Genomic DNA, 14,498 nt, shown 5'->3' on the forward strand with positions numbered 1-14,498 from the left:
TCAAACACACACAAACGTGCACGCAAACGCTCGCACATTTCGGCTCAATGTTCGGGTACCCGTCGGTAAGAAAGGGGATGCAAGGGGAGCAATTATAAACACAAACGCCTCGTCGGTGGCCCAATGCGCAGCACTGATGTAAAGAGGTAAAAGCGGCAGTGAAGCGACAGTAGGGACAAACTATTTAACATTTATAGTTTGCATAAGGTGATGATGCTCATTCGCAGCGAATTCAATTCGGCCTCCCTCTGGCGTTAACCAATTGGCAAGGCCCTCAGTGCATTGGCGCAGCCCAAAGAGGCCACGAGAGTGCGACTGGGAAGTGTGAATGGCCTTGATGAAACCCCTTAAGCAGCACGGCCATTATACAGCGCAGCCATCGTTGGCGACCGCGACACCGGCTCGCTTATTCTCTCTACAGACATGCGGGGAGCTGGTTGTCATGGTAACCCCAGGTCTTGGTAAACTTATGGATGCACGTGCATGCACAATTACAGGAGCACGTGGTGTGTTTTGTGTGTTTTTAAATAAATAGTTCATGGAGAGCAGCCACAAGCGGGGATTGGGGAGTGTAAGATCGTGAGCTTCGTGAAATCATTTTCAAGCCAAATGTCAAGGCTGCCATTTGACTTAATGGCAAACAATACACGCATGGGATGTTATTTATATTGTTAAAAAAAATACTAAAAACATTCCTTAAGACTAAGCAACAGCACCTCTGATGATTCAGTGACGTCAATAGTTGAATTCAATACGGACTGACAGTTTAATTAGTTCACTACACCGCACTCATGCTTTGGTCAAAGCTACACAATAGCATCCAGACAACTGGCAACATTTTAAAACGAAGCAAACAACACCAAACAACCAACAAAATATTTGTATTTTTTTTTCCTTTTGTCGTCAAGACTTCAAGTTGTGAGTCATTTGTGTCTGTCACCAACGGCCTTTTGATTAGGGATAGCAATAGAGTGACCGCATCCCAGGGCTGTCGAATGTGCTTTTGATTACGAAATATTTAAATTGATTGTTGTACTTATTTTACTACTTCTTGTGTTTAATCAAATCGTAAAAGAATAAGATGCAGTTTAGCATTCCAAAGAATATTGTATCACTAACGGTTAACTTGGAAAAAAATTGAGTCCACAAGGTGGAGTACGAAATGCTAAAATGCACTTTTTGCTGACAAGCCAAATGAAGAGATTTGCTCTTCTCTTTATGCCCCCCCACCACCAAAAACAAACACTGTGGTCCCAAAATACATTACCTCTATAATACAAACAAGCACATGCATGTGTGGGAAGCCACGCCTGTACTACAAAAGTCAAACTTAGACGTGGTGAGGGAGAGATGCGTGGCGTGCCTGTCAAATTAGCATTCACGTCAGCTCAAGGTCATGCAAACGCTGCTATTCTTTTCCCGCCTCGCACCATCACTTGAAGGAGTTCAACTCTTGAATTGAATCTCCCCAGAGAGCGGGTGAACGGCTGCTTGACTTTGCTGAGAAGAAGCGAGCGGGGTGAATGAAGGTCGTCTCCGGCCAATGTGAACAACTTATTGCAAAACTGAGATGAGCATTATGAAGTAAAGGGGAAAGTGTCAAAAGACCAATATGGAGCTGGTGAAATGATGATGATGAATGTGTGTGTGACTAATGGCAACAAGCGTTCATGCGGTTATTGCTTCGACAACAAAAGAAGGCAAATTTTAAGGCTGCGGGGACAATTTAAGAATTTAAATAGTGTGTACAAAGTGAGTTCAAGAAAATCTTGAGGGTTTTTTTTTTCAAAGAGAATGAATGTAAATGAACGTTAGAAAAGGCGATGAGAGATTTTGGACTACACTGAATTTAAATAAAGCTCTTTGAATTCACTTAAATATGTACATTGAGTGCACGTGATTGAAACGTAAGCATATTTTCAAGGAGATGGTGGAGAATTACATCAGTTTAATCATGTGCAACATAATCATTCAAAACAAAGCACAAATAGAAAGACAAAAATGTATTTCAAAAGCATTTGAACTTAAAATAACATTCAAATAGGAGGCGGGATTTCAATAAAGAAATTAAATTCCGTGGCAGGGTGGGCAAGGGGAAATTAGTTTGAATGACTTCTGCTGCACCAAATATGAAAATAAATAGAAACGCTCCATACAAGTACAAGTCAAAATTTAATACAATTTTAAAATTTAAGTCAAATATTAAATACAATTTATACTAATATATTGATCATGTGATCAAAAAAAACCAACACTATACAGACAGCAGAAAAAGGAAAGAGTACAAATGCTCTTATACACTATTGTCACACACGCAGACTCTCGTGATTCTTACTCTTACACACACACACACACACAAAATAAAGAAACTGTCAACTGTCACTGTGTACCCAAAGAAGCAATGCCATAATGTTCACAATCACCGCCAGGGCACTTAATGATCTCCAACTCCTCCCACATTGACAGACGCGGCGTGCGGCCGTGAAGGCTTTTGGCCAGCCCGGGTATGAATATTCGTGGGCTGCCTTACCTTGGGTGAGCGTTCCCATGAGGAAGCGGTAGAGGTATCGAGCCACCTTGGTCAGCTGCCTCTTGCAGCGTTTCCTGCATTGGCTCATCTTGATGCAGCTTTTCTGGAGCTGATGTTAGCAGCACTCAGGCTGGCTCGTGTGCCTGGGAGAGCAGGAGCCCAAGGTAGCAAGTAGGGGGGGAACTCACTCTGTATGTGTGTGTGGGTGAAAGTCTCACTGCAAGTGCCTTTCTTCCTCTCCCTGTCTCCATCCTCCCCTCCACCTGTAGGGTGCTAGCTGTCAATCACCGGCAGGGTCCATCGCTCCTCCCCCCAACCCCCCACCCATAACACTGCGAGCAGCCGCGTCCTCTCATTGGCTGAGAGGGGCGGAAAATGACGGCCCTGCACACACTGCCAAGAATGTGCGCGTTTGTACTACGAGCAGGATGGTTTGAGTGGCAGCTGGTGGTTTTTCTCTGCCTCGTGTTGATGTTTTTTTGGGTTTGTTTTTTTCATTCCTTCCTCTCCGGTGACTGCTCAAATAACGATGACAAGCTGCAGGAGCTTGTGTGTGTTTGTGTGTGTGTTAAAGGCAGCTGGAGGTTGTGAAAAGTGTCACAGGAAACCAAACAAAGCCATTAATTAACGTCACACACTCACCTTCACGTCTCCGTCTGTTTGTCTCGTTAGCACAGCGAGGAAGAAAAGGGAGGAGGACATAAAAAGGAAGAGGTGAAGGGACACAGTGGCTGGAGAGGAGGAAGGATGCGGGGAGTGATCAAGAGGACAGTGGCAGACGAATGAGAGGCTTTCGACGTGCAGATTACGTCGTCTCCCCGGAGGATGAGCGAGGAGCCGTTAAAAGCGGGAAGGATTGGGAAAGAAAGGTAATTATGTAAAGCCGTCATTCGCATCCTAATCCTTCTGCCTCTTTTTTCCCCTCTCTTAGTCAAGTGGACGCTTGCGGACACTCACCTCGCGCCCCTCCACACACATTATGAACTATTTCCTCCTCGACAAGCCGCATTAGCCACTTCACCTTTATACTTAACACTTCTTCAGTGCTGTATTTCATTAAAAAAAAAAGCGAGACTGTTGCTCAGTTGCCATGGCAACCTCCTGACTCCATGGACTTTTTTGGGTGGGGAGTGGAGCAGACACACTTACATGCATATGCTCACAGGCTTTCCCTTTGGGGCATAGAGGAACTCACTCAATAGGCAGATGTTTTACCGAAATGCACACGCAATCCCGGGGGTCAAATATTTTGCCAAAGGAACAGATTTGTTTTACATGACACACAATGTAATGTTTTGAGTTTGTGTGGTGGAATGAAAAGAGTGAAAAAAAATATTTATTTTAATCCGCAAGAGTGCTGGAATTACATAAAAACGTTTGCTTATTTAAGTCTCGTAGTGCACCGCTTGCGATAAATGTAAAATGATGTCTTTGAATCAAAAGGCAAAGGCATTCAGAAAAACACGAGAGAGCTGAAACTTACGGAGGGGTTCTAAAATGGCCTAAATTTCATGACGTCACCGGATGATAATTCTCAGGCATTGCAGCAATAATAAAAAAAACCTTTTGATACCTTAATCTTCACAATTTACATATTTTGCACCATAGAGACCCATTATAATTCATATTTTTGAATGCATCGTAAACCTAATGTGTATACATGCATTTCACGCGATTTTTACGTCAATCGCTTCGTTTTCGCTTGGACAGACGTAAGCATGCCACATTGTTGGGTTGAGGTCATTCCAATTTTGCAACTTTAGGTGGCGTCAGAGGATCGCAAATGAGTTTGCCTTTTTGCAGGAGGCTTCAAACCAATGAATTTTACATGAACACGTCCGGGCGGGATTGTTAGTAGGGCTTGGTTGGGACCTCCAGACCCAATTTTTTTTTCCCTTTTGCAAAAAATAAAAAATCCCAAAGAACTAATAAAAACTATATATGTATGGATAGCACAGATGCCTCTGAGCATTTTGAGTGTTTGAAAAAAAAAGTGTTTTTATAACAAAATACATCATTACAAAAATTGTAGAATGCATAACTTAAGGCCTTTTTAATTTGGAGCACACACGGGTTAAGATGCAATTTCCGGACCGTATAAAGCATTTGTTCATAAACAAAAATAAAATAGGACCACATATTGCAGGGTGAATTGACAAATAAAAAAAAAGGGAGGGATGATGTCAAGTCAGCAACCAAAACAAAAAGGCTTCCCAATGATGTCACCAAACACAATAAGAAAATGTACACACTGAAACATTTCTTCTTCATTCGTAAAAAAAGAAAATGTTTTCTCAAAAGAAACACGAAAGAAACACTTAAGTTACTCACTTGTCGCAATGCCGCCAACGGGAAGTCAAATAGAAAAAAGAAGCCTGTGCAATTTCAACATAATGACGGCAATGGCTTGGAAGGCAAAGCGAGCAAGTAGAGACATTTGCGTGGACTGAGAACATGGTCGAACTTTTGCCTCAAGTGCAGATTGCCAAAAGGATCAAGTAAATCCCACACGGTTGATCCTCAATTTTTGTTTGTACGGTCACGTGAGAACTGGCACTACCATGTCACCGTCTCATAAAAGAGACGTATATGTTGCACACACGGGAAAATATCAGCACCGTTTTCAAATGAACTCTGGGACCTAGTTAAAAAGTGACCGGACTTGGAAAAACAAAACGCTGGTTCCAAGTGGACCAAGAGTAGAAAGCAGGTGTGTACATCTCTCTGATAAAAGACAATTCGATCGATATCTCGATACAATTCAAGGACATTTCAATTTGAAAGTGGAATGACTCAGTTCGATTCAGTGGGCTATGGGATTTGAAATGCTCTGGCTCAGTTTGAGAAGGTATAATGTAATAAATTTCTTGGTGTCATTTTACATTTATGAATGAACTTGTCAATCCGGCAAATGTGGTATTTCCTTAAAAAACAATATACTGTATCATCCCAGTAAAAGTCAATTCGATACGTATCTCAATGTATGTTCAAGTGGAACTATTCAATTCGAGGCGCTGGCATCTTTCAAATTGGATTTTGGTACTCCGCGAGTAGAAATGATAAAAAGCCTTTATTTCTTTATGGACAAGATCTAAGAGAAATAAATTTCCCACAAGACCAATCCAATAATATGAACGTTCTTTGTCACACAGCCAGGAAGCAACAGGAATAAACATAACAATTTACAACAATTCAGGTAACGCTAGTTTTAATAGGCATACTGGAACTCTTGGATAGCAGAAATGTGAAGCTGGCTCCTCGGGACAGGAATAAATTCTGCAGTTTGCATGTTTATAATGTTGTGCTTTAGAAAAACAGAGTAATAAAAAAAAGAAGATGTTTGAAAAAAATATATACGAGAATGTGGATCTTAATTTAATGGGGCAATCCAATTCTTTGTGCTGTTACTTCTAATTTGCCTGCCCTGGTCAGTACTTCTACAGTACACATCTGTGAGAGTAACCTACTCATTAAGATGCTGCAATTTGTCATTTTTCAAAGAAGTTAAAGACTAGACACCTGCGAGTATCGCTATTACCTGTCTACATGTGTTGCTCCACCATTTGTCCTGCACCACAGTTGGGCTATAAAAATATTTTTGTTTATGTGGTTTAAACCACTGCTGCGTGATTCGTATAGCCATTTGATATTTCGCTTTATTCATAGCATGTAAATATGGAATTGTAAAGGATTCTTTGGAGCACTGGACCAGATTCATGACATTTCAATTGGGAAACCTGATTCGATATACAGGTGATTGCATTTACAGTTTAGACCAGTTAGGGAATGACTAAAAAAAAAACTCTTCAGTCTCTCAACACTTCACCTGTATCTATGTCTTGGCTGTCAACCATTGACACGCAGATTCACAGACACCAAAGACAGGCCAATGTACCACGACACCAACAGTCACCTCACAAACCCATTTCATAATGAAATATCAGGGTTTCAATATGGGCTGTCCCAAAAAATTAATTACTTCATACATCTCTGATAAGGCTCATCAAATGGAACATTATCATCACGGCACAGTTTGAAAGAAAGTATCCAAAAACAACCAGACTGACGAAGCACAATAAAAATGATAAAAAGATCTACTTTTTCACACATCCAGAAAAACAAAAGTTGCAAAAGACTAAGCCCACCACTGACACATTAGCTAAAGCAGAGGTTCTCATGCACGTGCGTGACATATTTTGAAGGCTTCCTCCTTTGAGTCAGCCAAGCAAACATGATACACAACAGCTTTGCAGTTGAAGAGAAAAGAACAGAGATGAGATCTTACATCACAAACTAAATAGCGCCTCAAAGGTAATGGGCCCTAAAAACCATAAAGGCCTGATACAGGTGACAATGTATTGATGTAGGCATCTTTCAGTGGGTCGGATGTATGGACCATAAAGTTTGTTTAACAGAGCGAGATGATATGCTAATAGCAAAAACAAAAACAAACAAAAAAAGCATTCTTAGCAATTATGTTTTCACACAAATCTGACAATGTGAAAAATAAATGGCAAAAAAAAATTTAACCCCAAGTTAGACTAGATAAAAATAGTCAAGAGAACCCAACAAAAGTGGCGCTAAAAACAATTTAAAAACAGGCATTAAACCAAAGGGCGAAAAACAGACAGTAGTAATAAAAGCTATCATATTACATACCTACACTAAATTGTATGTCAGGTTTACATTCACAATGGAAGCAACCAATTCATTAATTCTATGACTATTTCCCGCATTATACCGCCAATAAAAGCATAAAATTGAAGCAAAATAGCAACCTGTCTGCCACACACTAAATACCAACTATTCAAATACTGCACCCTGTGGGATATAATTAATTCCCACCTAACAACCTCATTTTGTGTTTAGTACTGTTCGCCGGGAATTAAATTAAACGTCAAAGCGGCTACCGTGAAGGGGGTAAAAATAGTCTCCGTCTAATTATTGTCAGTCGGAAGCCATAAAAGTGGTGGAAATGGGGTAAGATTCCCGGCGCTGTTGACATGACGGTGCAGTTAAGATGTGTGGGCCGTCGCTGGAATGGATGCCATCATTAAGACTGAGACCTTGAAGACCTCGGGCAATGCGGAATCATTGTTCCATCTTGGATTCATTTTGACAACACGGGTGATAAGCACACGTCACCTTACCTGCTCCCTCTTTGCTGTTCTGTGCTTCGACTTGTGAAGGGTACAAAATATCCATTCATTCAATAGTATTTGTTCAGGACTGATCAATTGTGTGAAGGTGATTGATGATTAATTCCATCTTGAAGCAACTAAAACAAAATGGAGGGTACTCCAGTTTAAAATGACTTACCTTAATTAAAATATCATGTTGCATTGTGGAAAAACTTGGAATCCTGGTTGGTTATTAGTCTTTTTATTACTCTATTTAATTATCTACTATTTTGGTGCTGTTAATGATAACTCCTTGTTGTGGTGGATTAAAATGCTAAACTAGCGATACATCACATATTAGTTGCTATGACTACATCTTCTTTAGCATGCGGCATTGAAAGGAGAAGGAAGAAAGATTTACTAGATTAAGCAAGAAAGACGCAACCGACCAGGATTCTACTTTGGCCACAGTACGAGCCAGGATTCAAGGTAAGGCATTTTAAACTAAAAAGGAAAAGGCTTCTGTAGTTAGAAGCAGAAATTGAATATCCAATTGGAACTTGTTCGCTGCCGTAAACACGATTAGGGGAAAAGGATTTTGGATGCCAGTCCCAGACGTAATTTTAAAATATATACACATAAGTCGCATCTTGGCATGTCACGGGAATAGCCAAACTATGAAAAAAGGGTTCCATTTTAGTCTGAAATACAACATCTATAAAATGTGCACAAATATTTGATATTTGATGTTAAATGTAGCTTGAAGGCATATCCATCCTTGAACAAGGTTAGAAGAACAGATGGGTATTTCATACCTGTCAACTTTTCGGAGCGTCAACCTGTATAAACTACCAAAAAAATCCTTAGAAAGAGCAAAATAATCCTTATAACATACCAAAGCATTTTCTATGTCAAAATAACGGCAGAAAAAAAACCCACGAAATTTTCAATGATATTTATTGTAGATCTCCATAATACAATGTGTGGTTAATGTGTAATCATCATTGTACTTCGTGGCATTACTTAAGTTACCGGAAATGAAAGCATTCGAGTAGACTAGCACCATTCTGGGCAAACGGTACTACTTGTTAGGGGAAAAAAAAACAACAACAAAAATGAAATTTTCAGAATCCGTATGATTTGTGCGATACGGCCATATACGTAAGATTCACCACAAAATCCGTATGAAATATGGCTAAATCATATGAGTTGACAGGTATGGTATTTGATTAATATGTCTTCAGCAATGATGGGGGGGAATCATTTAATTTTTTTGAAATTGGATGGCATTTGTCAGAATTTTCAGTTTAGCTTTATTTTGAGCAGGACAACGTCAGTGTGACAAACATCAGAGCGGGCCAAGTAGCACCCTTCATCGACAGTCGACATCTAATTATCTAACTGGGGAAGGCATAGTGCTCTGTGAGAGTACACACATTTGAGGCAATATCCCGCCTTGACTTGGTGCTGTATGGAAAATAAAGGCCGCTAAATGCCAGATGTTCCCTTGTGACTCAGATGTGCCCTTTTTAGAGGTGTCTCTTTGTAAAAGAGGCTAATAAGGGCCCTGGCGCAAGTTGAGAGGGCAGATGCGACACAAAAAGTGTGTGGCCAAGACACACACGCACACACGCAGGTTTTTAAACTCTCAGCGGCAGCTGCCGAGACCCTCTCAACAGTCTATTTAGCGAGAGCACATGACTGAAGGGAAGAGGAAGGGAGCGACCGAGCTGCAAGTGAGGAAAGATTGAAGAGCAGAGACACAGGTGGAAACACTCGTCTTCAGGGATGTGCAATGTAGCCGTGAATCAAACAAGTTCAGTGAGTGCATGATACACTCGTCTCCTTATCAACTCCATCTTTCACATTTGACATAGTCCCTTGAAGCTGCCTTATACTGCATAGTGTAATTTGGGTCTATGTACGCCTCATAGATGCGATACGCATTTAACAATGGTATCTACTCGTGGGAGCGGCCCAGTGGGCCAGTGGTTAGCACGTTGACATCACAGTGCAGAGGTACCGGGTTCAATTCCAGCTCCGGCCTCCCTGTGTGGAGTTTACATGTTCTCCCGGGGCCTGCGTGGTTTTTCTCCGGGTACTCCGGTTTCCTCCCACATTCCAAAAATACGTATGGCAGGCTGATTAAACACTCCAAATTGTCCCTAGGTGTGAGTGTGAGCTTGGATGGTTATTCGTCTCTGTGTGCCCTGCGATTGGCTGGCAACCGGTTCAGGGTGTCCCCCACCCACTGCCAGAAGTCGGCTGGGATAGGCTTCAGCACCCCTGGTGAGGATAAGCGCATCGGAAAATGGATGGATCTACTCAGTGGGCATTGTCATGTCTTTGGACATTGCTTCTGCTACTGTGTCACTTTATCATTTTGATGAGTTTGAAATGTGTCATTGTGGTAATTTTGGAAACAAGTATGCATTCATTTGACATTAGTTTATTAGAAATTTTATGTACATAAATTACTGGTGGTATCTGTCATTTGGTATTGGGAAGTACTCTGGAGTTGAGTACTCGTTCTGGTTTCGAATATGGCTAATCCATATGTCCTTTGCACTCGAGACTAATATTACTGCCATACTGATGAGGTGAGAGAGGATTTGTGGCGTGAGGCATCCCAATTGAGTTCGAGTCAGGACATGTTCCACTTCAATATGATTGCATCCATCCAGGCAGGACTGCATGCATCATACTGTAGCCGTTCCAGTCCTGCCTAACTCAAATCGGATTCATCACGCCTCAATGAATAGTTTGAAATGAAATGTTTTTCTGTCTGATACTGCCACTATGTGGCCAAAGCTGGCATACCCGAAGGTGCAGCATTTGATGCAATGAGACAGAAACAGTTTTTCTTTTTTGTGTGTGTCATCTCTGTCGGTTTTATTTTCTGGAGGGCCAATTTCACTCATTAAAATATAGTGTATGACCTGTCTTGATTTTTGGACGGGAGGCCGCAATGACATTTCCATTTATTTTAAATTGGAAAAGATTTAAGATGTTATCTCAAGGAGCCACTCTTGTTGAAAATTAGCATTATGATAACTGTGCATTCAATTGACAGTCCTCTGATAAATTTGTTTATTTTCAAACGAAAATTTGGGGTACAGTTCCTACCAAAATGCCAACACAGTCTCTTGGATGACATTAAGTGCAGATTCTTGTTGCAAGCATGTCATAAGATGAATTCCCTGCACAATATTAAAGATGATACACAGCATTGCAGAGGGAGGTTAACGTCTACTGCAGGCATGTCCAAAGTCCGGCCCGGGGGCCAAATCCGGCCCGCGGTCGAATTTCATCCGGCCCTCGGCCCCTGTCATAAAATCAGTGCCGTCTGGCCCGCAGGTTGGGCGCAATGGAACACGTGTTGCATTGACTGAGGTCTCGTAGACTGGTGAGTGATGTTTCATAGAGTACTGCTTCCCTCTAGTGGCTAAATGAGTAATAGCAGTCACTAAATGAATAATAGAATTTAGACACTAAAGGGCATCACTCACGAGTTAACAAGACATCACTCCGTGTTTATATTGACTGATATGTCATATTTCAAATGAATCCTTGCAGTTGTGGATATGTGTATTGCTTGTTCATTTCCCTGTTGTTCGAGTCAAAGGTTTTGTGACTATTGAAAAGTCATGGTGATACATTTTATGTTTCAAATCAATCAATTTGCACTCAGGAGACTTCCGTTTAAGAAAAAGTCAAGTGAATAAGCAGTTGCATGTGATATACCTGTTTCAAATGAACCAAAAGAAATTCTTAAGATTGTTGAACTTAAAATAAAAATGGAAATGTGAAACAGACTGGCTTACTAAAATTTCTTGAACAATATTGTTGTTCAATGTAAAGAATGTTAGCCAAGGTCGGCCCCCCGACATTTTACCACATAAAATCTGGCCCCCTTGGCAAAAAGTTTGGACACCCCTGGTCTACTGTAATGACCGCCAGCAAGGGTTCTGTGACGTACTAATGTGTCATGAGAGATCAAAGGTGGCACGGGAAAATTATCCAATCGTAATTTAGTTTGTCGGAAATAGCAAATGGGTATTTGATCATCTAGCTATGCCAGCAAGATTACAATATTCTTGGTGAATGAATAACAGTTGGGACGGAAGAATAACAGTATACCGGAGGAGTGGAATGCTGCATGACACCAGCAGCAGTTCTACAGTTCACCGGCTCCATCTGCCGACAACCACTATAATCGCTTTGTGGCATGCAGCCCACTCTCAGGGTGAAGACTTCGCGGTTGATAAACTCAGATGAGTCATCGAAGGAAGCTAATATGAACATTAAAATCTCATGAAGGACAGAGATTAGAACAGGGTGATAATAATGTCAAGGAACAAACACATCAACACATATAAAAAAAAACAACTACAAGCACACGCGCTAGTAAACAGAATATGATCATCACTTGCAGTTTTTACCAATAAAACTTCACTCAGAGACATATTTTCAGGATGTGAAGGAGGAAACCAGAGTACCCGGAGAAACCCCATGCAGGCACGGGGGAAAATATGATAACTACATACAGGATGGCCGGAGGCCGGATTTGAACCCACGACCTCTGTACCCGTGGGGCAGACGTACTAACAAGAGACCCAGCGGGCCGTAAAATAATATCAAATGTGCTTTTTGGGAATATAATCTTTAAATTTTAAGACATGATGGTGATATTTGGAGGGTTCAGTGTTTGGGAGTGTAAAAATAAATGTATAAATAATTTGTGCTCTCCATTAATAGAGAATTTGGGCCACTACCTGACTGTGTCAGGGCATCTGAAGTTGGCCTGACTGAACCGGTACAAATTAAATGAATAAACGCGTTCTCGGCTGCTTTTTTTTTTTTTAAATATTCGATAGGTTGAATTTTATCCACCTAAATTGATCCAACATCATTGATCTTTTAACAGCGCAGCGCGCATTTTATGTAAGGTTAAATCCTCTCAGAATGAATGGCCTTGAACAACACATAAAACCCTGAAAATATCAAATGTTAAATATTCTGTTAGGTTTTAGACTGCAAAACATAATGCGCGCAAAAAAACTACAGAGAAATTAAAAGTATAAAAACAATAAATATGAAATAGTCAAACTTATTGTATTATTTCATAAATATATAGGGCCAGTGTCGGTTCTGGCAGTGCCACCATCCAAAAATGCTCAATGTAGGATCGTCAAACATGCAGTGGTACGAATGCAAAACAACCAGCAGAGGGCAGGAAACTAACACAAAATAGATTTTCTGTGATCCTTACTCCAGATTTGGAGTTGACCTCCACAGAAATAAATGTTCATTACATCTCAATGAATCACAGAATATTTTGTTTATCATTCCATCCATCCATTTTCTAAAGCGCTTGTCCTCACAAGGGACATTCTTCAGCCTATCCAAGCTGTCTTGCGGCAGTCGGTGTGGTACACCTTGAACCGGTTGCCAGCCAAATGCACGGCACACAGAGACAGAAACAACAATTCACGCTAATACCTATGGACAGTTTCGAGTGTTCCATTAACCTGCCATGCATGTTTTTAGAATGTGGGAAGAATCCAGAGTACCCGGAGAAAACACACACAGGCACGGGGAGAACATGCAAACTCCACACAGGAAGGATGGATTCAGAATCGAACTCTGCACCTCTGCACCGTGAGGCCAACGAGCGAATCAGTCGGCCACTGTGCTGCCCTGTTTGATTTTTTTATCTCTATGTTATTGAAAGACTCATCTTTGGGAGGACTGTGCACACAAGAAGACAGAACCATGGTGGCAAAAGTATACTTCTTTTTTTAAATGTCACCATTGAATTATGAACATCCACAAGAAAAGACATGCATACTCTGGGGAGAATTGTGATGAGACAAAGAGGTCACATGAGGACACTAAATTTGCTTGATTGTTTCTTTCATGGCATCACGATACAAAACACTCTGAGATGAAATGGTTCACCAAAGGGGAAAAAAGGACTTAAATGATACCAATTTTCAACAGTTCTTGGCTTGTATATCCCGTGGGTGCTTCAGAGATTGAATAAGCAGCAGCCTGGGATCAGGCACTTGTTGAATGAAAACGGAATGTGGACAGACTCGAGGGAGCCGAGTCATACAAATGAACGGAGGGGATTTGGCGGCACAATCACCAGTGGCCGCAAATAACCCTTCAAGCTCCATTGTGTGTCTTTCATGTTTCCAAAGCCGATCAAGCTCAATTCTTTGGGGACGTCAAAAAAATGACAAAGGGTTTTTGATATCAACACTCCCCCGCCTCCCCGACCCCAAGCAGGCCTGTTGCTATAAAACCTTCAACACATGCACTGTCGCAAATAACCAGAGCATGCCAACGGGTTTACGGTTCCTGACGGGGGGTTTTCCAGCCAGCCTTATTCTCGTCTTTCCTTCAAGTGAATAGACGGGCGTCTCCGTTGTCTTACCAATGGAAACCACTTCTGTCATTTGTGTGTATGGTCCGTAGATGCACTGAGCTCTAATTAAGTAATTAAGCTGGACGTGCGGCGTGGCGTGGCTTGGGGCGGTAGGGATCTCATCACACAGACACATGTACAGTATGGAAAGCCAGTGGAGCATGTATTCCATGTACAGTGGTACCTCTATTTACGAAATTGGTTCTGGAAGAAATTTCTTAACTCAAAAATAAAAAGTAGAGACGCACTTTTCATGTAAATGCCCTAATCCGTTCCAAGCCGTCAAATGTTCCGACATAAATGTTTTACAAAGCATAAAAATATGTAACAAATATATGTTACAATGACATTATTGCATAATAAATGAGAGTTGTGCATAATGTAAAAAACAAACAAAGAATAAAAATGGTCACTT

At 41.1% G+C, this 14,498-nt stretch overlaps 1 protein-coding gene across 5 annotated transcripts in view; it reads right to left on the reverse strand.

Annotated features, from left to right (window-relative positions):
• Window positions 1-14,498, reverse strand: part of LOC127610353 (Kv channel-interacting protein 2) — a 93,321-nt gene that overhangs the window by 49,956 nt on the left and 28,867 nt on the right. Inside the window, exon 1 of one of the 5 annotated variants that reach the window (XM_052080382.1) lies at window positions 2,531-2,799. The exons of 3 other annotated variants lie outside the window; for them this stretch is intronic. In XM_052080382.1, coding sequence (XP_051936342.1) covers window positions 2,531-2,618 — 88 coding nt within the window. In that variant the 5' untranslated portion in view covers window positions 2,619-2,799. Of the gene's footprint in view, window positions 1-2,530; window positions 2,800-14,498 lie in introns of those variants that run through there. One more of the 5 variants, XM_052080387.1, reaches the window with a different exon arrangement.

Source organism: Hippocampus zosterae, chromosome 11 (genome assembly GCF_025434085.1).
Source record: "Hippocampus zosterae strain Florida chromosome 11, ASM2543408v3, whole genome shotgun sequence".
Taxonomy (NCBI): Eukaryota; Metazoa; Chordata; class Actinopteri; order Syngnathiformes; family Syngnathidae; genus Hippocampus; species Hippocampus zosterae.